Genomic DNA, 20,530 nt, shown 5'->3' on the forward strand with positions numbered 1-20,530 from the left:
CTGGGTTTGAATGTAAAATCGGAATGATTCATTGACAGTATGAATCTGGCAAGGATTATGTAGCCCTAAATGAATCATAACCATGAATTAAACAGAAGCAATATGGTAACGCTAGTCAAAGATCCTCTATTAAGACAGGACAGCGCTGCTGTTTTTAAAGACCTTGTACAAAAAATGACGTCCAGAGATCCTAACGCCGCTGGTTTTAAGAAGTACTGCAAAAAATATATATATATCCTCTTTATGACCAGGGTGCTCTGATCTTCTTAAAAAAATTTTTTTTAAAAATACAACAAAAAAGCAGTTTAAAGATCTAGTCAAAGATCATCTATTTGATTGGAGCGTTCGGCTGTTCATGAGGCGTACAGCAAAATGAAAGTGCAAAAACAAACCTGGTCCAATCGTTTATATGACAGCAGTGCTGATGGTTTCATGAAGTACTGCAAAAAGGCTAGTCAAAGATCCTCTATTAAGACAGGACAGCGCTGGTGTTTCTAAAGACCTTGTACAAAAATGACGTACAGAGATCCTAATGTCGCTGGTTTTAAGAAGTACTGCAAAAAATAATCAACCCTGTGTCAAATATCCTCTTTATGACAAGGGTGCTCTGATCTTCTTAAAAAAAAAAAATAAAAAAAAAATACAACAAAAAAGCAGTTTAAAGAGCTAGTCAAAGATCATCTATTTGATTGGAGCGTTCGGCTGTTCATGAGGCGTGTAGCAAAATGAAAGTGCAAAAACAAACCTGGTCAAAGATCGTTTATATGACAGGAGTGCTGATGGTTTCATGAAGTACTGCAAAAAGGCTAGTCAAAGATCCTCTATTAAGACAGGACAGCGCTGGTGTTTCTAAAGACCTTGTTCAAAAATGACATACAGAGATCCTAATGTCGCTGGTTTTAAGAAGTACTGTAAAAAATAATCAAATATCCTCTTTATGACAAGGGTGCTCTGATCTTCTTAAAAACAACAAAAAACAATAATAATACAACAAAAAAGCTATTTAAAGATCTAGTCAAAGATCATCTATTTGTTTGGAGTGTTCTGCTGTTCATGAGGCGTGCAGCAAAATGAAAGTGCAAAAACAAACCTGGTCCAATCGTTTATATGACAGCAGTGCTGATGGTTTCATGGAGTACTGCAAAAAGGCTAGTCAAAGATCCTCTATTAAGACAGGACAGCGCTGGTGTTTCTAAAGACCTTGTACAAAAATGACGTACAGAGATCCTAATGTCGCTGGTTTTAAGAAGTACTGTAAAAAATAATCAACCCTGTGTCAAATATCCTCTTTATGACAAGGGTGCTCTGATCTTCTTAAAAAAATAAAAATAAAAAAATACAACAAAAAAGCAGTTTAAAGATCTAGTCAAAGATCATCTATTTGATTGGAGCGTTCGGCTGTTCATGAGGCGTACAGCAAAATGAAAGTGCAAAAACAAACCTGGTCCAAAGATCGTTTATATGACAGGAGTGCTGATGGTTTCATGAAGTACTGCAAAAAGGCTAGTCAAAGATCCTCTATTAAGACAGGACAGCGCTGGTGTTTCTAAAGACCTTGTACAAAAATGACGTACAGAGATCCTAATGTCGCTGGTTTTAAGAAGTACTGTAAAAAATAAACAACCCTGTGTCAAATATCCTCTTTGTGACAAGGGTGCTCTGATCTTCTTGAAAAAATAAAAAATAAATAATACAACAAAAAAGCTATTTAAAGATATAGTCAAAGATCATCTATTTGATTGGAGCGTTCGGCTGTTCATGAGGCGTGTAGCAAAATGAAAGTGCAAAAACAAACCTGATCCAAAGATCGTTTATATGACAGGAGTGCTGATGGTTTCATGAAGTACTGCAAAAAGGCTAGTCAAAGATCCTCTATTAAGACAGGACAGCGCTGGTGTTTCTAAAGACCTTGTACAAAAATGACGTACAGAGATCCTAATGTCGCTGGTTTTAAGAAGTACTGTAAAAAAATAAACAACCCTGTGTCAAATATCCTCTTTATGACAAGGGTGCTCTGATCTTCTTGAAAAAATAAAAAATAAATAATACAACAAAAAAGCTATTTAAAGATCTAGTTAAAGATCATCTATTTGATTGGAGCGTTCGGCTGTTCATGAGGCGTACAGCAAAATGAAAGTGCAAAAACAAACCTGGTCAAAGATCGTTTATATCACAGGAGTGCTGATGGTTTCATGAAGTACTGCAAAAAGGCTAGTCAAAGATCCTCTATTAAGACAGGACAGCGCTGGTGTTTTTAAAGACCTTGTACAAAAATGACGTACAGAGATTCTAATGTCGCTGGTTTTAAGAAGTACTGTAAAAAATAAAACAACCCCGTGTCAAATATCCTCTTTATGACAAGGGTGCTCTGATCTTCTTGAAAAAATAAAAAATAAATAATACAACAAAAAAGCTATTTAAGGATCTAGTCAAAGATCATCTATTTGTTTGGAGCGTTCTGCTGTTCATGAGGCGTACAGCAAAATGAAAGTGCAAAAGCAAACCTGGTCCAAAGATTGTTTATATGACAGCAGTGCTGATGGTTTCATGAAGTACTGCAAAAAGGCTAGTCAAAGATCCTCTATTAAGACAGGACAGCGCTGCTGTTTTTAAAGACCTTGTACAAAAATGACGTACAGAGATCCTAATGTCGCTGGTTTTAAGAAGTACTGTAAAAAATAAAACAACCCCGTGTCAAATATCCTCTTTATGACAAGGGTGCTCTGATCTTCTTGAAAAAATAAAAAATAAATAATACAACAAAAAAGCTATTTAAGGATCTAGTCAAAGATCATCTATTTGTTTGGAGCGTTCTGCTGTTCATGAGGCGTACAGCAAAATGAAAGTGCAAAAGCAAACCTGGTCCAAAGATTGTTTATATGACAGCAGTGCTGATGGTTTCATGAAGTACTGCAAAAAGGCTAGTCAAAGATCCTCTATTAAGACAGGACAGCGCTGCTGTTTTTAAAGACCTTGTACAAAAATGACGTACAGAGATCCTAATGTCGCTGGTTTTAAGAAGTACTATAAAAAATAAAACAACCCCGTGTCAAATATCCTCTTTATGACAAGGGTGCTCTGATCTTCTTGAAAAAATAGAAAATAAATAATACAACAAAAAAGCTATTGAAAGATCTAGTCAAAGATCATCTATTTGTTTGGAGCGTTCTGCTGTTCATGAGGCATACAGCAAAATGAAAGTACAAAAACAAACCTGGTCAAAGATCGTTTATATGACAGGAGTGCTGATGGTTTCATGAAGTACTGCAAAAAGGCTAGTCAAAGATCCTTTATTAAGACAGGACAGCGCTGCTGTTTTTAAAGACCTTGTACAAAAATGACGTACAGAGATCCTAATGTCGCTGGTTTTAAGAAGTACTGTAAAAAATAAAACAACCCCGTGTCAAATATCCTCTTTATGACAAGGGTGCTCCGATCTTCTTGAAAAAATAAAAAATAAATAATACAACAAAAAAGCTATTTAAAGATCTAGTCAAAGATCATCTATTTGATTGGAGCGTTCAGCTGTTCATGAGGCGTACAGCAAAATGAAAGTGCAAAAACAAACCTGGTCCAAAGATCGTTTATATCACAGCAGTGCTAATGGTTTCATGAAGTACTGCAAAAAGGCTAGTCAAAGATCCTCTATTAAGACAGGACAGCGCTGGTGTTTCTAAAGACCTTGTACAAAAATGACGTACAGAGATCCTAATGTCGCTGGTTTTAAGAAGTACTGTAAAAAATAATCAAATATCCTCTTTATGACAAGGGTGCTCTGATCTTCTTAAAAACAACAAAAAACAATAATAATACAACAAAAAAGCTATTTAAAGATCTAGTCAAAGATCATCTATTTGTTTGGAGCGTTCGGCTGTTCATGAGGCGTACAGCAAAACGAAAGTGAAAAAACAAACCTGGTCAAAGATCATTTATATGACAGGAGTGCTGATGGTTTCATGAAGTACTGCAAAAAGGCTAGTCAAAGATCCTCTATTTGACAGAAGTGCTCTGCTTTTCATGGATTTACTGAAAAAAAAAAACACAAATCAAAGATCCTGCTGGGTTTTTTTAGACTGATTGCAAAAAAAATTGTAGTCAAAGATCCTCTATTTGCTCTGCTGTATAAGTACGTATACAAACCAAATACTTGTCATAGATCCTCTATTTGACAAGGGTGCATTCTTTATTTTAAATCTACTATAGAATGTTGGTTAAAGATCTTATATGTGACAGAAGTCCTGCTGGTCTTAAAAAAAAAAAACACAAATCAAAGATCCTGCTGGTTTTTTTTTAAGACTGATTGCAAAAAAAAAATGGTAGTCAAAGATCCTCTATTTGATCTGCTGTATAAGTGCATATACAAACCAAATACTTGTCATAGATCCTCTATTCGACAAGGGTGCATTCTTTATTTTAAATCTACTACAGAATGTTGGTCAAAGATCTTATATGTGACAGTAGTCCCGCTAGTTTTAAGGAAGTACAAAAAAAAAAGGCTAGTCAAAGATTCTCTATTTGACAGGAGGGCTATGCTGTTTTTTTAGGACTGCAAAAAAAAATAGTCTTTGCTGTCCTCTATTTGACAGAAGTGCTCTGCCTTTCATCGACTTAGTGAAAAAAATAAAATAAAAAAACACAAAACAAAGATCCTGCAGTTTTTTTAAGACTGATTGCTAAAAAAATGGTAGTCAAAGATCCTCTATTTGCTCTGCTGTATAAGTACGTATACAAACCAAATACTTGTCATAGATCCTCTATTCGACAAGGGTGCATTTTTTATTTAAAATCTACTACAGAATGTTAGTCAAAGATCTTATATGTGACAGACGTCCCGCTGGTTTTAAGGAAGTACAAGAAAATAAAAAAGGCTAGTCAAAGATTCTCTATTTGACAGGAGCGCTTTGCTGTTTTTTAAGACTGCAAAAAAAAAAAAAATAGTCTTTGCTGTTCAAAGGGACTTATTGCAAAAAAACAACACAAGTCAAAGATCTTCTTTATGACACGGGTGCTCTGATCTTCTAAAAAACAACAAAAAAAACCAGGCAACAAATAGATCTAGTCAAAGATCATCTATTTGATCGGAGAGTTGTGCTGTTCATAATGACAGGAGTGCTGATGGTTTCATGAAGTACTGCAAAAAGGCCAGTCAAAGATCCTCTATTTGACAGAAGTGCTCTGCTTTTCATGGACTTACTGCAAAACCCCCCCCCCCAAAAAACACAAGTCAAAGATCCTGCTGTTTTTTTTAAAACTGATTGCAAAAAAAAAAATGGTCGTCAAAGATCCTCTATTTGCTCTGCAGTATAAGTACGTATACAAAGCAAATACTTGTCATAGATCCTCTATTCGACAAGGGTGCATTTTTTATTTAAAATCTACTACAGAATGTTAGTCAAAGATCTTATATGTGACAGACGTCCCGCTGGTTTTAAGGAAGTACAAGAAAATAAAAAAGGCTAGTCAAAGATTCTCTATTTGACAGGAGCGCTTTGCTGTTTTTTAAGACTGCAAAAAAAAAAAAAATAGTCTTTGCTGTTCAAAGGGACTTATTGCAAAAAAACAACACAAGTCAAAGGTCTTCTTTATGACACGGGTGCTCTGATCTTCTAAAAAACAAACAAAAAAAACCAGGCAACAAATAGATCTAGTCAAAGATCATCTATTTGATCGGAGAGTTGTGCTGTTCATAATGACAGGAGTGCTGATGGTTTCATGAAGTACTGCAAAAAGGCCAGTCAAAGATCCTCTATTTGACAGAAGTGCTCTGCTTTTCATGGACTTACTGCAAACCCCCCCCCCCAAAAAACACAAGTCAAAGAACCTGCTGGTTTTTTTTAAACTGATTGCAAAAAAAAAAAAGGTCGTCAAAGATCCTCTATTTGCTCTGCAGTATAAGTACGTATACAAACCAAATACTTGTCATAGATCCTCTATTCGACAAGGGTGCATTCTTTATTTTAAATCTACTACAGAATGTTAGTCAAAGATCTTATATGTGACAGACGTCCCGCTGGTTTTAAGGAAGTACAAGAAAATAAAAAAGGCTAGTCAAAGATTCTCTATTTGACAGGAGCGCTTTGCTGTTTTTTAAGACTGCAAAAAAAAAAAAATAGTCTTTGCTGTTCAAAGGGACTTATTGCAAAAAAACAACACAAGTCAAAGGTCTTCTTTATGACACGGGTGCTCTGATCTTCTAAAAAAACCAAAAAAAAAACCAGGCAACAAATAGATCTAGTCAAAGATCATCTATTTGATCGGAGAGTTGTGCTGTTCATAATGACAGGAGTGCTGATGGTTTCATGAAGTACTGCAAAAAGGCCAGTCAAAGATCCTCTATTTGACAGAAGTGCTCTGCTTTTCATGGACTTACTGCAAACCCCCCCCCCAAAAAACACAAGTCAAAGATCCTGCTGTTTTTTTTAAAACTGATTGCAAAAAAAAAATGGTCGTCAAAGATCCTCTATTTGCTCTGCAGTATAAGTACGTATACAAACCAAATACTTGTCATAGATCCTCTATTCGACAAGGGTGCATTCTTTATTTTAAATCTACTACAGAATGTTGGTCAAAGATCCACTAAATTACAGAAGTCCTGCTGGTTTTAAGGAAGAAGTACTGCAAAAAAGGCTAATCAAAGATTATCTATTTTGACTGTAAAAACTGACTTGCTGTAAAAAAAACTAATACGTTACTATTTTTGTTGTTTTTCATTGCACTTGTCAAAGATCCTGCTGTTTTTTTTAAGACTGATTGCAAAAAAAAAATGGTCGTCAAAGATCCTCTATTTGCTCTGCAGTATAAGTACGTATACAAACCAAATTCTTGTCATAGATCCTCTATTCGACAAGGGTGCATTCTTTATTTTAAATCTACTACGGAATGTTGGTCAAAGATCCACTAAATTACAGAAGTCCTGCTGGTTTTAAGGAAGAAGTACTGCAAAAAAGGCTAATCAAAGATTATCTATTTTGACTGTAAAAACTGACTTGCTGTAAAAAAAACTAATACGTTACTATTTTTGTTGTTTTTCATTGCACTTGTCAAAGATCCTGCTGTTTTTTTTAAGACTGATTGCAAAAAAAAATGGTCGTCAAAGATCCTCTATTTGCTCTGCAGTATAAGTACGTATACAAACCAAATTCTTGTCATAGATCCTCTATTCGACAAGGGTGCATTCTTTATTTTAAATCTACTACGGAATGTTGGTCAAAGATCCACTAAATTACAGAAGTCCTGCTGGTTTTAAGGAAGAAGTACTGCAAAAAAGGCTAATCAAAGATTGTCTATTTTGACTGTAAAAACAACTAATACGTTACTATTTTTGTTGTTTTTCATTGCACTTGTCAAAGATCCTTTATATGACAAGGGTGCTCTGTTTAAAAAAAAGCTGGTCAAAGATCCTCTATATGTCATTTCTGAACTGTGACGTTGTTGCGTGTGCAGCCGGGCACGGTGAGCGCCATGGACTACGGACTGGATCGGCGAGTAGACCCTAACGCAGACGAGGTAACAGGTGAGTGATCTTGCTGGACAATAAAATGCTTAATTTCCTTCCCTTCTTTCTGTTAATACACTTTCTTTTTTCTCCTGTCTTCTCTTTCTTCCGCAGGCCTTTACTCTTTCTCTGACGCGGTCGCCAGCATGTCAATGTGTACACTCTAAATCCCTCAGAGTGTGACTTCTGGCCTCTCATCCTATCTGTGTTTGTCCTCCTTGCAGGCCAAAACGCCCGACTACTACGAGAGAATGGTGAGGATCCGATTTCCTTTTCGTCGTCATTTGTGTCTATTTCTCAGCTGCCGCTCTTCCCGCGTAGATGATCTTCACCCAGCAGTCCATCATGCGGCCCAGAGTCAAGTCGTCCGTGTCCATCGGCGCGTAAGTTGTGCTTTTACACTCCTATCCACCAGGGGGCAGCATAATGTGTTGCAATGTAGACCAAACATGAATATAAAGAACAGTATTTGTGTCTTTATTACCGGAGCTTTTTTTTGACACTGAATTTATGTAACCATTTATTATTTTTTATTTTGCGAATTATTTGTATTTAACATCAAATTATGCTGACAATTTCATTGAATAGAAATGTGTGGGCAACATTTGTTTGTCTAAATGCAGTGTTTTAAAATAGTGTCTAAAAATTCAGTGTAAAACAAATATGTCTATTAAAGTTCAGTGTAAAAAAATTAAGTGTCGAAAGATTCAGTGTAAAAAAATTAAGTGTTGAAAGATTCAATGTGAAAAAATTAAATGTAAAAAATTCTGTGTAAAAAAAATCAGTGTATTAAATAAAATTCAGTGCAAAAAATTTTAGTGTCGAAAGATTCAATGTGAAAAAATTAAGTCTAAAGTATAAAACAAAATCAGTGTATTAAAATTCAGTGTAAAAAAATTAAGTGTCGAAAGATTCAGTGTAAAACAGTTAAGTGTCGAAAGATTCAGTGCGAAAAAATTAAATGTAAAAGAATTCTGTGTAAAAAAATTAAGTGTCGAAAGATTCAGTGTAAAAAAATTAAGTGTGGAAAGATTCAGTGTGAAAAATAAAATGTAAAAAAAATTAGTGTATTAAAATTCAGTGTAAAAAAATGAAGAGTCGAAAGATTCAGTGTAAAACAGTTAAGCGTCGAAAGATTCAGTGTGAAAAAATTAAATGTAAAAAAATTCAGTATAAAAAAAATCAGTGTATTAAAATTCAGTGTAAAAAAATTAAGTGTCGAAAGATTCAGTGTAAAACAGTTAAGTGTCGAAAGATTAAGTGTGAAAAAATTAAATGTAAAAAAAATCAGAGTAAAAAAATTAATTGTTGAAAGATTCAGTGTAAAACAATTAAGTGTCGAAAGAGTCAGTGTGAAAAAATTAAATGTAAAAAAAATTCAGTGTAAAAAAGTTAAGTGTCAAAAGTTTCAGTTTGAAAAAATTAAATGTAAAAAAAATTCAGTGTAAAAAAACATCAGTGTAAAAAAATTAAGTGTCGAAAGATTCAGTGTGAAACAATTAAGTGTCGAAAGATTCAGTTTTAAAAATATGTGTATTAAAGTTCAGTGTAAAAAAATTAAGTGTCGAAAGATTCAGTGTAAAAAAATTAAGTGTAGAAAGATTCAGTGTGAAAAATAAAATGTAAAAAAAATCAGTGTATTAAAATTCAGTGGAAAAAAATTGAGAGTCGAAAGATTCAGTGTAAAACAGTTAAGTGTCGAAAGATTCATTGTGAAAAAATTAAATGTAAAAAAATTCAGTATAAAAAAAAAATCAGTGTATTAAAATTCAGTGTAAAAAAATTAAGTGTCGAAATATTCAGTGTAAAACAGCTAAGTGTCGAAAGATTCAGTGTGAAAAAATTAAATGTAAACAAAATTCTGTGTATAAAAAAATCAGTGTAAAAAAAATAATTGTTGAAAGATTCAGTGTAAAACAATTAAGTGTTGAAAGATTCAGTGTGAAAAAATTAAATGTAAAAAAAAAATCAGTGTAAAAAAAATTAAGTGTCGAAAGTTTCAGTTTGAAAAAATTAAATGTAAAAAAAATTCAGTGTAAAAAAATATCAGTGTATTAAAATTCAGGGTAAAAAAATGAAGTGTCGAAAGATTCAGTGTAAAACAATTAAGTGTCGAAAGATTCAGTGTGAAAAAATATGTGTATTAAAATTCAGTGTAAAAAAAATTAAGTGTCAAAAGATTCAGTGTGAAAAAATGAAATGTAAAAAAAATAGTGTAAAAAAATCAGTGTAAAAAAATTTTGTGTCGAAAGATTCAATGTGAAACAAATAAAAGTAAAACAAATTCAGTGTAAAAAAAACGAGTGTAAAAAAATTAATTGTTGAAAGATTCAGTTCAAAACAATTAAGTGTCGAAAGATTCAGTGTAAAAAAATTACATGTAAAAAAAATTCAGTGTAAAAAAAAAATCAATGTATTAAAATTCAGTGTAAAAAAATTAAGTGTCGAAAGTTTCAGTTTGAAAAAATTGAATGTAAAAAAAATTCAGTGTAAAAAAATATCAGTGTATTAAAATTCAGTGTGAAAAAATTAAGTGTCGAAAGTTTCAGTGTGAAAAAATTAAGTGTCAAAAGATTCAGTGTCAAAAAATTAAGTGGCGAAAGATTCAGTGTCGAAAGATTCAGTGTGAAAAAATTCAATGTTAAAAAATTCTGTGTAAAAAACAAATCAGTGCAGAAAAATTTTTTTGCACCAATTTTTTTACACTGAATTCTTTTACACAATTTTTTTATTCTTAATTTTTACACACTGAATTTTTACCCTGAATTCTTCCACACTATTTTTTACTCTTAATTTTTATGCACTGAATTTTTTTACACAGAATTTTCATACACTGATTTTTTTCTGCATTAAAAATGTTTTTGTTTTTACATAGAATATTTTTTACATATCTTTTTTCACACAGATTTTGTTTTACATTGAATATTTACAAACTGAATTAGTAAACACTGAGATTTTACACAATTGATTTTAAAAGCTAAATATTTTAACAGTTTTTTTTTTTTAAACACAAACTTTCCTCACAAATTGGATTCAATGAAATCATCAGCATAATTTGATGTAAAAAAAACAAAAAAAAAACAAATCGGGTTACAAATTTGGAGTGCAAAAAATTCTGTTAAAAAAAACCTTTCCTAACAAAGACACAAATCAAACTCCATGCAATCCACTAAACAAAACATGACGCCCCCACTTGCAGATTGGTGAAATACTGCGCCACCTACAAAAGCCACGACCCTTTCCTGTCCAAGTGTCTGCCCAGCAACCCGTGGCTCACCGATGACGTCACCTACTGGACCCTGAACATGCCCAAGTAAGCACCTTGCAAACCATTCACATATTTACAAACCCCAAAAGCAGTGAAGTTGTCACGTTGTGTAAATGCTAAATAAAAAGAGAATACAATGATTTGCAAATCCTTTTCAACTTATATTCAATTGAATAGACTGCAAAGACAAGATATTTAACGTTCCAACTAGAAAACTTTGTTATTTTTTGCAAATATTAGCTCATTTGGAATTTGATGCCTGCAACATGTTTCAAAAAAGCTGGCACGAGTGGCAAAAAAGACTAAGAAAGTTGAGGAATGCTCATCAAACACTTATTTGGAACATCCCACAGGTGAACAGGCTAATTGGGAACAGGTGGGTGCCATGATTGGGTATAAAAGCAGCTTCCATGAAATGCTCAGTCATTCACAAACAAGGACGGGGCGAGGGTCACCACTTTGTCAACAAATGCCTGAGCAAATTGTTTAAGAACAACATTTCTCAACCAGCTATTGCAAGGAATTTAGGGATTTCACCATCTACGGTCCGTAATATCATCAAAAGGTTCAGAGAATCTGGAGAAATCACTGCACATAAGCGATGATATTACGCACTTTCGATCTCTCAGGCGGTACTGCATAAAAAAGCGACATCAGTGTGTAAAGGATATCACCACATGGGCTCAGGAACACTTCAGAAAACCACTGTCAGTAACTACAGTTGGTCGCTACATCTGTAAGTGCAAGTTAAAACTCGACTATGCAAAGCGAAAGCCATTTATCAACAACACCCAGAAACGCCCGCCGGCTCCGAAGGGCTCGAGCTCATCTAAGATGGACTGATGCAAAGTGGAAAAGTGTTCTGTGGTCTGACGAGTCCACTTTTCAAACTGCTTTTGGAAACTGTGGACGTCAAAGAGGAAAAGAACCATCCGGATTGTTCTAGGCGCAAAGTGTAAAAGCCAGCATGTGTGATGGTATGGGGTGTATTAATGGCCAAGGCATGGGTAACTTACACATCTGTGAAGGCGCCATTAATGCTGAAAGGTACATACAGGTTTTGGAGCAACATATGTCGCCATCCAAGCAACGTTATCATGGACGCCCCTGCTTATTTCAGCAAGACGATGCCAAGCCACGTGTTACATCAACGTGGCGGGTACTAGACTGGCCTGCCTGTAATCCAGACCTGTCTCCCATTGAAAATGTGTGGCGCATTATAAAGCCTAAAATAGCACAACGGAGACCCCCGGACTGTTGAACAACTTAAGCTGTACATCAAGCAAGAATGGGAAAGAATTCCACCTATGAAGCTTCAAAAATGTGTCTCCTCAGTTCCCAAACATTTCCTGAGTGTTGTTAAAAGGAAAGGCCATGTAACACAGTGGTAAAAATGCCCCTGTGCCAACTTTTCTGCAATGTGTTGCTGCCATTAAATTCTAAGTTAATGATTCTTTAGCATTTCCACAACGTGCCAACTTCACTGCTTTAGGGTTTAGTATGACGTGTTTCACCTGGTGTGTGGCAGCGTGGAGACGCCCACCAAGATGCGCGTGGAGCGTTGGACCTTCAGCTTTGGCGAGCTCCTCTTGGACCCGCGAGGCCGGGACGACTTCAAGCGCTTCCTGAAGAAGGAGTTCAGCGGTACGGCGACGAGGCGGCGAGAGTTGATTGTTGCGACACCTTTCATCACAGACGCTTCTTCCACAGGCGAAAACTTGGCGTTCTGGGAAGGCTGCGAGGATTTAAAGTGGGGCACGGCCGCCACCATGAGGGAGAAAGCTGAGCAGATCTACAAGTAATGTCCTCCATCTTAAGTACAGTGTGCTGGTAGCATAGTGCTGGGCAGGGGCTGCACGAGTGCCGCCAGTGCCATCATAGTCCTGGGCAGGGGCTGCACGAGTGCCGCCGGCCCTCACTGACTACTCTAAAGTATATCCAAGTTACTTTTTGTGCCATTGGAACAGCTTCCATTCTTCTGGGAAGACAATTTGTGTGCCTGTATAGACGTTAATCGGGGTTTAGATCTAGGTTCAAGTGTGTGTGTACATTTCACTAGTGTGTGTGAGCATTTCACTCCTGTGTGTGTGCAATTAACTTGTGTGTGAGAGCATTTCACTAGTGTGTGGGTGAGCATTTCACTTGTGTGTGGGTGAGCATTTCACTACTGTGTGTGTGCAATTAACTAGTTTGTGTGAGCATTTCACTCCTGTGTGTGTGCAATTAACTAGTGTGTGTGAGCATTTCACTAGTGTGTGTCAGCATTTCACTACTGTGTGTGTGCAAATAACTAGTTTGTGTGAGCATTTCAATACTGTGTGTGTGAGCATTTCACTACTGTGTGTGTGCAATTAACTAGTTTGTGTGAGCATTTCAATACTGTGTGTGTGAGTATTTCACTCCTGTGTGTGTGTGCAATTAACTAGTGTGTGTGAGCATTTCACTAGTGTGTGTGAGCATTTCACTACTGCGTCTGTCCAATGAACTAGTGTACGTGAGCATTTCACTACTGTGTGAGCATTTCACTACTGTGCGTGTGCAATTAACAAGTGTATGTGAGCATTTCATTACTGTGTGTGAGCATTTCACTACTGTGTGTGTGCAATTAACTAGTTTGTGTGAGCATTTCAATACTGTGTGTGTGAGTATTTCACTCCTGTGTGTGTGTGTGCAATTAACTAGTGTGTGTGAGCATTTCACTAGTGTGTGTGAGCATTTCACTACTGCGTCTGTCCAATGAACTAGTGTACGTGAGCATTTCACTACTGTGTGAGCATTTCACTACTGTGCGTGTGCAATTAACAAGTGTATGTGAGCATTTCATTACTGTGTGTGAGCATTTCACTACTGTGTGTGTGCAATTAACTAGTGTGTGTGAGTATTTCACTAGTGTGTGTGAGCATTTCACTCCTGTGTGTGTGCAATTAACAAGTGTATGTGAGCATTTCACTACTGTGTGTGAGCATTTCACTACTGTATGTGTGCAATTAACTAGTGTGTGTGAGTATTTCACTAGTGTGTGTGAGCATTTCACTAGTGTATGTGTGTGTGCAATTAACTACTGTGTGTGTGCAATTAACTAGTGTGTGTGAGCATTTCACTCCTGTGTGTGTGCGATTAACTAGTGTGTGTGAGCATTTCACTACTGTGTGTGTGCAATTAATTAGTATGTGTAAGCATTTCACCAATGCGTGTGAGCAGTTCACTAGTGTGTGTGAGCATTTCACTACTGTGTGTGTGTGCAATTAACTAGTATGTGTAAGCATTTCACTACTGTGTGTGAGCATTTCACTACTGTGTGTGTGCAATTAACAAGTGTATGTGAGCATTTCACTACTGTGTGTATGTGTGCAATTAACTAGTGTGTGTGAGCATTTCACTAGTGTGTGTCAGCATTTCACTAGTGCATGTGTGCATTTCACTAGTGTGTGTGAGCATTTCACTACTGCGTCTGTGCAATGAGCTAGTGTGTGTGTGAGCATTTCACTACTGTGTGTGAGCATTTCACTAGTGTACATGAGCATTTCACTACTGTGTGTGAGCATTTCACTACTGTGTGTGTACAATTAACTAGTGTATGTGAGCATTTCATAACTGTGTGAGCATTTCACTACTGTGTGTGTGCAATTAACTAGTGTGTGTGAGTATTTCACTAGTGTGTGTGAGCATTTCACTAGTGTGTGTGAGCATTTCACTACTGTGTGTGAGCATTTCACTACTGTGTGTGTGCAATTAACTAGTGTATGTGAGCATTTCACTACTGTGTGAGAGCATTTCACTAGTGTATGTGTGTGTGCAATTAACTACTGCGTGTGTGCAATTAAATAGTGTGTGGGAGCATTTCACTCCTGTGTGTGTGCAATTAACTTGTGTGTGTGAGCATTTCACTACTGTGTGTGTGCAATTAATTAGTATGTGTAAGCATTTCACTAATGCGTGTGAGCATTTCACTAGTGTGTGTGAGCATTTCACTACTGTGTGTGTGCAATTAACTAGTATGTGTAAGCATTTCACTACTGTGTGTGAGCATTTCACTACTGTGTGTGTGCAATTAACTAGTATGTGTAAGCATTTCACTACTGTGTGTGAGCATTTCACTACTGTGTGTGAGCATTTCACTACTGTGTGTGTGCAATTAACTAGTGTATGTGAGCATTTCACTACTGTGTGAGAGCATTTCACTAGTGTATGTGTGTGTGCAATTAACTACTGTGTGTGTGCAATTAAATAGTGTGTGTGAGCATTTCACTCCTGCGTGTGTGCAATTAACTACTGCGTGTGTGCAATTAAATAGTGTGTGTGAGCATTTCACTCCTGTGTGTGTGCAATTAATTAGTGTGTGTAAGCATTTCACTAATGCATGTGAGCATTTCACTAGTGTGTGTGAGCATTTCACTACTGTGTGTGTGCAATTAACTAGTATGTGTAAGCATTTCACTACTGTGTGTGAGCATTTCACTACTGTGTGTGTAATAAATTAGTATGTGTAAGCATTTCACTAATGCGTGTGAGCATTTCACTAGTGTGTGTGAGCATTTCACTACTGTGTGTGTGCAATTAACTAGTATGTGTAAGCATTTCACTACTGTGGGTGTGCAATTAACTAGTATGTGTAAGCATTTCACTACTGTGTGTGAGCATTTCACTACTGTGTGTGAGCATTTCACTAGTGTATGTGTGTGTGCAATTAACTTGTGTGTGTGAGAATTTCACTACTGTGTGGGAGCATTTCACTACTGTGTGTGTGCAATTAACTAGTGTATGTGAGCATTTCACTACTGTGTGAGAGCATTTCACTAGTGTATGTGTGTGTGCAATTAACTACTGCGTGTGTGCAATTAAATAGTGTGTGTGAGCATTTCACTCCTGTGTGTGTGCAATTAACTACTGCGTGTGTGCAATTAAATAGTGTGTGTGAGCATTTCACTCCTGTGTGTGTGCAATTAACTAGTGTGTGTAAGCATTTCACTAATGCGTGTGAGCATTTCACTAGTGTGTGTGCAATTAACTAGTATGTGTAAGCATTTCACTACTGTGTGTGTGCAATTAACTAGTATGTGTAAGCATTTCACTACTGTGTGTGTGCAATTAACTAGTATGTTTAAGCATTTCACTACTGTGTGTGTGCAATTAACTAGTAAGTGTAAGCATTTCACTACTGTGTGTGAGCAATTCACTACTGTGTGTGAGCATTTCACTAGTGTATGTGTGTGTGCAATTAACTCGTGTGTGAGCATTTCACTACTGTGTGAACATTTCACTACTGTGTGTGAGCATTTCACTAATGTATGTGTGTGTGCAATTAACTCGTGTGTGTGAGCATTTCACTAGTGTAAGTGTGTGTGCAATTAACTGGTATGTGTAAGCATTTCACTACTGTGTGTGAGCATTTCACTAGTGTATGTGTGTGTGCAATTAACTCGTGTGTGTGAGCATTTCACTAGTTTATGTGTGTGTGCAATTAACTTGTGTGTGTTTGAGCATTTCACTAGTGTATGTGTGTGTGCAATTAACTCGTGTGTGTGTGAGCATTTCACTAGTGTATGTGTGTGTGCAATTAACTCGTATGTGTAAGCATTTCACTACTGTGTGTGAGCATTTCACTAGTGTATGTGTGTGTGCAATTAACTCGTGTGTGTGAGCATTTCACTAGTGTATGTGTGTGTGCAATTAACTCGTATGTGTAAGCATTTCACTACTGTGTGTGAGCATTTCACTAGTGTATGTGTGTGTGCAATTAACTCGTGTGTGTGAGCATTTCACTAGTTTATGTGTGTGTTCAATTAACTCGTGTGTGTGAGCATTTCACTACTGTGTGAACATTTCACTAGTGTGTGTGTGTGTGTGTGTGTGTGTGTGTGTGTGTGTGTGTGTGTGTGTGTGTGTGTGTGTGTGTGTGTGTGTGTGTGTGTGTGTGTGTGTGTGTGTGAGCATTTCACTAGTGTGTGTGAGAGAGGTCAAAGGGAATTAGTCAGTGTCATAATTATTGGCGTCCATCACCTCTCCCAGGACCTTCCTGGCCCGCGGCGCCCCCCGCTGGATCAACATAGACGGCAAGACGATGGAGATCACAGTGAGCAGCCTGAAGCATCCTCACAGATACGTGCTGGACGCCGCCCAGACGCACATCTACATGCTGATGAAGAAGGTCAGTACGCACACGTCCTTGAAGAAAAGCTTCTCAGAGACTCTGGCCCCTGCAGGACTCGTACGGCCGCTACATGAAGTCTCAGGTGTTCAAGGACACCTTGAAGAAGGCCCTCGTCCCCGAGGAGCACAAGTTCACGTAAGCGCCGTCCCGTCCCGTCCCGTCCCGTCCCGTCCCGTCCCGCTCTTGTCGTCCCCGTCTCCTTCTGACGACCCCCTTTTTGCTCCGCCAGCGACGCCCAGCTGGAGCAGAACGCCAAGAACCGGCGGCCCAGCGTCAGCCCCATCATCCTGCGGCAGCAGGAGCTGGAGGAGCGCGCCAAGACGGCCGCCAACGCGCCCGTGGACATCACGCAGGTCATGAGCAAACTCAGCAAGCAGCGGAAGGGGGACGCCCCGCCTCTTCCGCCCAGGAAATGACCATCAATTCCAATATCATAACATTTTTATCAGAGCGTGGAAGGGTGGATGTAACTGCAGTTCACCCATCTGTCCACTAGGTAGAGCCATTACACCCTAACACGCTTAAATAGCGCCAACTTAAAAGTGCTAACATTCCCAGTCCACGTCAACATGTGTCTTGTACGTCTTTTTGTTGGAGTCCATGCATGCTCTTGTACTTGTCTGCTGTCCACTTCATCAGTCGCCACTAATAAAACGTCCAGCAAGCCCCTCATCTGTCCGTGCCGTCACTCCCTCTCGTCTCCAGTCCTCCTCCGCCGTGCACCGGAAGTTGTTGGCGACGGCGAATTTGATGGGAAGGGAAAAAAACAAAACGTAAGGAAGATTCTGTTATCTCACATTAATGTGTAATTACATGGTCTACCAACGGAGGGCACCATTGCAGTACCATGGTGTTACGTTGCATTACATTGTATGTGTTTATTTATTGCAGGGGTGTCCACACTTTTTCCTCTGAGGGATGCACACGGGAAAAAAATCAAAGTATGCGGCGGCCATTTTGATATTTTTCATTTTCAAACCCAACATAATATATAGATTTATTTTTATTTACTTTAGAGCTTCCCTCAAGCTGACCCGGAAGGATCACAGTTATAAAAATGTTAAAAAATCATTCAAATGTATTATTGTTTAAAACGCTTAAATCTCTAGATCAACTTCATATCTATTAATCGATATAAAGTAAATGTATTTTTTAAATGTTTTATGCCTTTTTTGTAAAGGAAAACCCTGTTTTTTTTAAATGGCAAAAACACAAAATATGTAATATATTTTATATATTATGTAATATTTCCTCCCCTCCCCAAAAAAATTCAAAAGTGGAATATATTTGTAAACTGAGCTTTAAAAGGTCAACAATTCATAACACATTGATTTTGAGTCATTATTATTTTTGAGCAATGACAGTTTAAAAAAATCCCACTAAAATAATTGAGGACCCAAAAGGGCCCCACTCATAAAAGTGTTCAAAATAAGTTATACATTTTTATTTTATTTTATATATTTTTTTCTTTTAAAGCTTAAATCTGTAGATCAACTCCAGACCTATCTGTGAATTTTAAGGTTTTTTGTTTTTTTTTATGTCCTTTTTGTCAAAGAAAACTTTATGGCAAAAACACAAAATATGTAATATTCCCCCCACCCCCCCAAAAAAATTCAAAAGTGGAATAGCTGATGTGAAATAATAAGAGCTTTAAATGTGTCAATAATTCATAACTACACTGATTTTAATTCATTTTTTGAGCAATGACAGTTTAAAAAAAATCCCACTAAAATTATTGGGCACCCAAAAGGGCCCCACTCATAAAAGTGTTTTCTTTATCATTATTATTTATTTAGTAGTTTTTCTTTTAATGCTTAAATCTCTAGATCAACTTCAGACCTATCAATCTATATAAAGTAAAACAATTTTTTAAAAATGTGTTATGCCTTTTTTTGTAAAGGAAAACCCAGTTTTTTATGGCAAAAAAACAAAATATCTAACATTTCCCCCCCCAAAAAAATTCAAAAGTGGAATATTTTATGTGAAGTAAAAAAGTCAATAATTTAATTTTTTTGATGGTTAGAAACAAAATACCACTAAAATTATTGGGGACCCAAAAGGCCCCCACTCATTAGTGTTAAAAAAAAGTCATACATTATTATTATTATTATTTATTTATGTTTTCTTTTGACGCTTAAATCTGTAGATCAACTTCAGACCTATCAATCGATATGAAGTTAAAAACATTTTTTTTTATGTTTTATGGAATATTTGATGTGAAGTACTTAGAACCTTGAATAGATCAATAATTCATAACATTTATTTTGGTTTGTTATTATTTTTTGAGCAATGACAGTTTTAAAAATCCCACTAAAATTCTTGGGGACCTGAAAGGGCTTTTCTCATAAAAGTGTTAAAAAGAAGTTATACATATATTTTTTCTACTTTTTATTGCTTAAATCCCAAGATCAACTTCAGATCTATCTGTCGGTTATAATTTTTAAAATACTTTTGTAGTATTTTTTCCATTTTTGTTGTCTGTTTAATGCCCTTTTTGTCATAGAAAACTTCGTTTTTTAATGGCAAACATACAAAATATGCAATGTTTTCCCAAAAAATATTACAAAGTATATAATTGATGTGAAGTAATTGGAGCCTTGAATAGGTCAATAATTCATAATATTTATTTTTGATTTATTTTGATTTTATCTAATCATAAAAGTGTTAAAAATAAGTCATACATATCTATATGTTTTTTTTGTTTTACTTTTAAACTTCAAGTCTCTAAAATAGGTCAACTTCTTTTTATTTTTTTCTAAATGTTTTTGTTTGTTTGTTTTATGCCCTTTTTGCAAAAAGAAGACTTTCTTATGACAATATACAATATTTTCCCCAAAACATATATTTCAAAATAGAATATTTGATGTGAAGTAATTGGAGCCTTGAATAGGTGAATTATTCACAACATTTATTTTGATGTATTATTATTTGAACAATGACACTAAAACTCTTGGGGACCCAAATAAGCCCCACTCATAAAAGTGTTAAAAATACATACATATATATATATATATATATATATATATATATATATATATTTTTTTTTTTTTATTATTATTTTTTTAGCCTTGAAGTTTTTAGACTAGGCTATCCGTCGCTTATAAGCGTTTATATATATATATATATATATATATATATATATATATATATATATATATATATATATATATATATATATATATATATATATATATATATATATATATATATATATATATATATATAATTTATTTTTTTTAATTTTTTTTTTAGCCTTGAAGTTTTTAGACTAGGCTATCCGTCGCTTATAAGTGTTTATATATATATATATATATATATATATATATATATATATATATATATATATATATATATATATATATATATATATATATATATATATATATATATATATATATATATTTTGTTTGTTTGTTTTATGCCATTTTTGTAAAAAAAAAAGTATTTCTTATGACAAACACATAAAATATACATTATTTTCCCCATGAGAAGGAATTGGAGCCTTCAATAGGCAAATAATTAATTACATTTATTTTTATTCATAAGTGTTAAAAATACATACATATATATATATATATATATATATATATATATATATATATATATATATATATAT

General features: G+C 35.6%; 1 protein-coding gene across 3 annotated transcripts in view; it reads left to right on the forward strand.

The window, feature by feature from the left end:
• The window catches only part of LOC133577907 (regulator of G-protein signaling 9-like), a 54,130-nt gene that overhangs the window by 30,603 nt on the left and 2,997 nt on the right, over window positions 1-20,530 (forward strand). Inside the window, exons 9-18 of one of the 3 annotated variants that reach the window (XM_072912727.1) lie at window positions 7,444-7,506; window positions 7,720-7,749; window positions 7,817-7,878; window positions 10,695-10,808; window positions 12,292-12,407; window positions 12,474-12,561; window positions 16,773-16,911; window positions 16,967-17,049; window positions 17,144-17,164; window positions 17,240-17,267. In XM_072912727.1, coding sequence (XP_072768828.1) covers window positions 7,444-7,506; window positions 7,720-7,749; window positions 7,817-7,878; window positions 10,695-10,808; window positions 12,292-12,407; window positions 12,474-12,561; window positions 16,773-16,911; window positions 16,967-17,049; window positions 17,144-17,164; window positions 17,240-17,267 — 744 coding nt within the window. Of the gene's footprint in view, window positions 1-7,443; window positions 7,507-7,719; window positions 7,750-7,816; window positions 7,879-10,694; window positions 10,809-12,291; window positions 12,408-12,473; window positions 12,562-16,772; window positions 16,912-16,966; window positions 17,050-17,143; window positions 17,939-20,530 lie in introns of those variants that run through there. The other 2 variants (XM_061932027.1, XM_061932028.2) reach the window with 2 other exon arrangements.

This window comes from Nerophis lumbriciformis, linkage group LG39, assembly GCF_033978685.3.
Source record: "Nerophis lumbriciformis linkage group LG39, RoL_Nlum_v2.1, whole genome shotgun sequence".
Lineage (NCBI taxonomy): Eukaryota > Metazoa > Chordata > Actinopteri > Syngnathiformes > Syngnathidae > Nerophis > Nerophis lumbriciformis.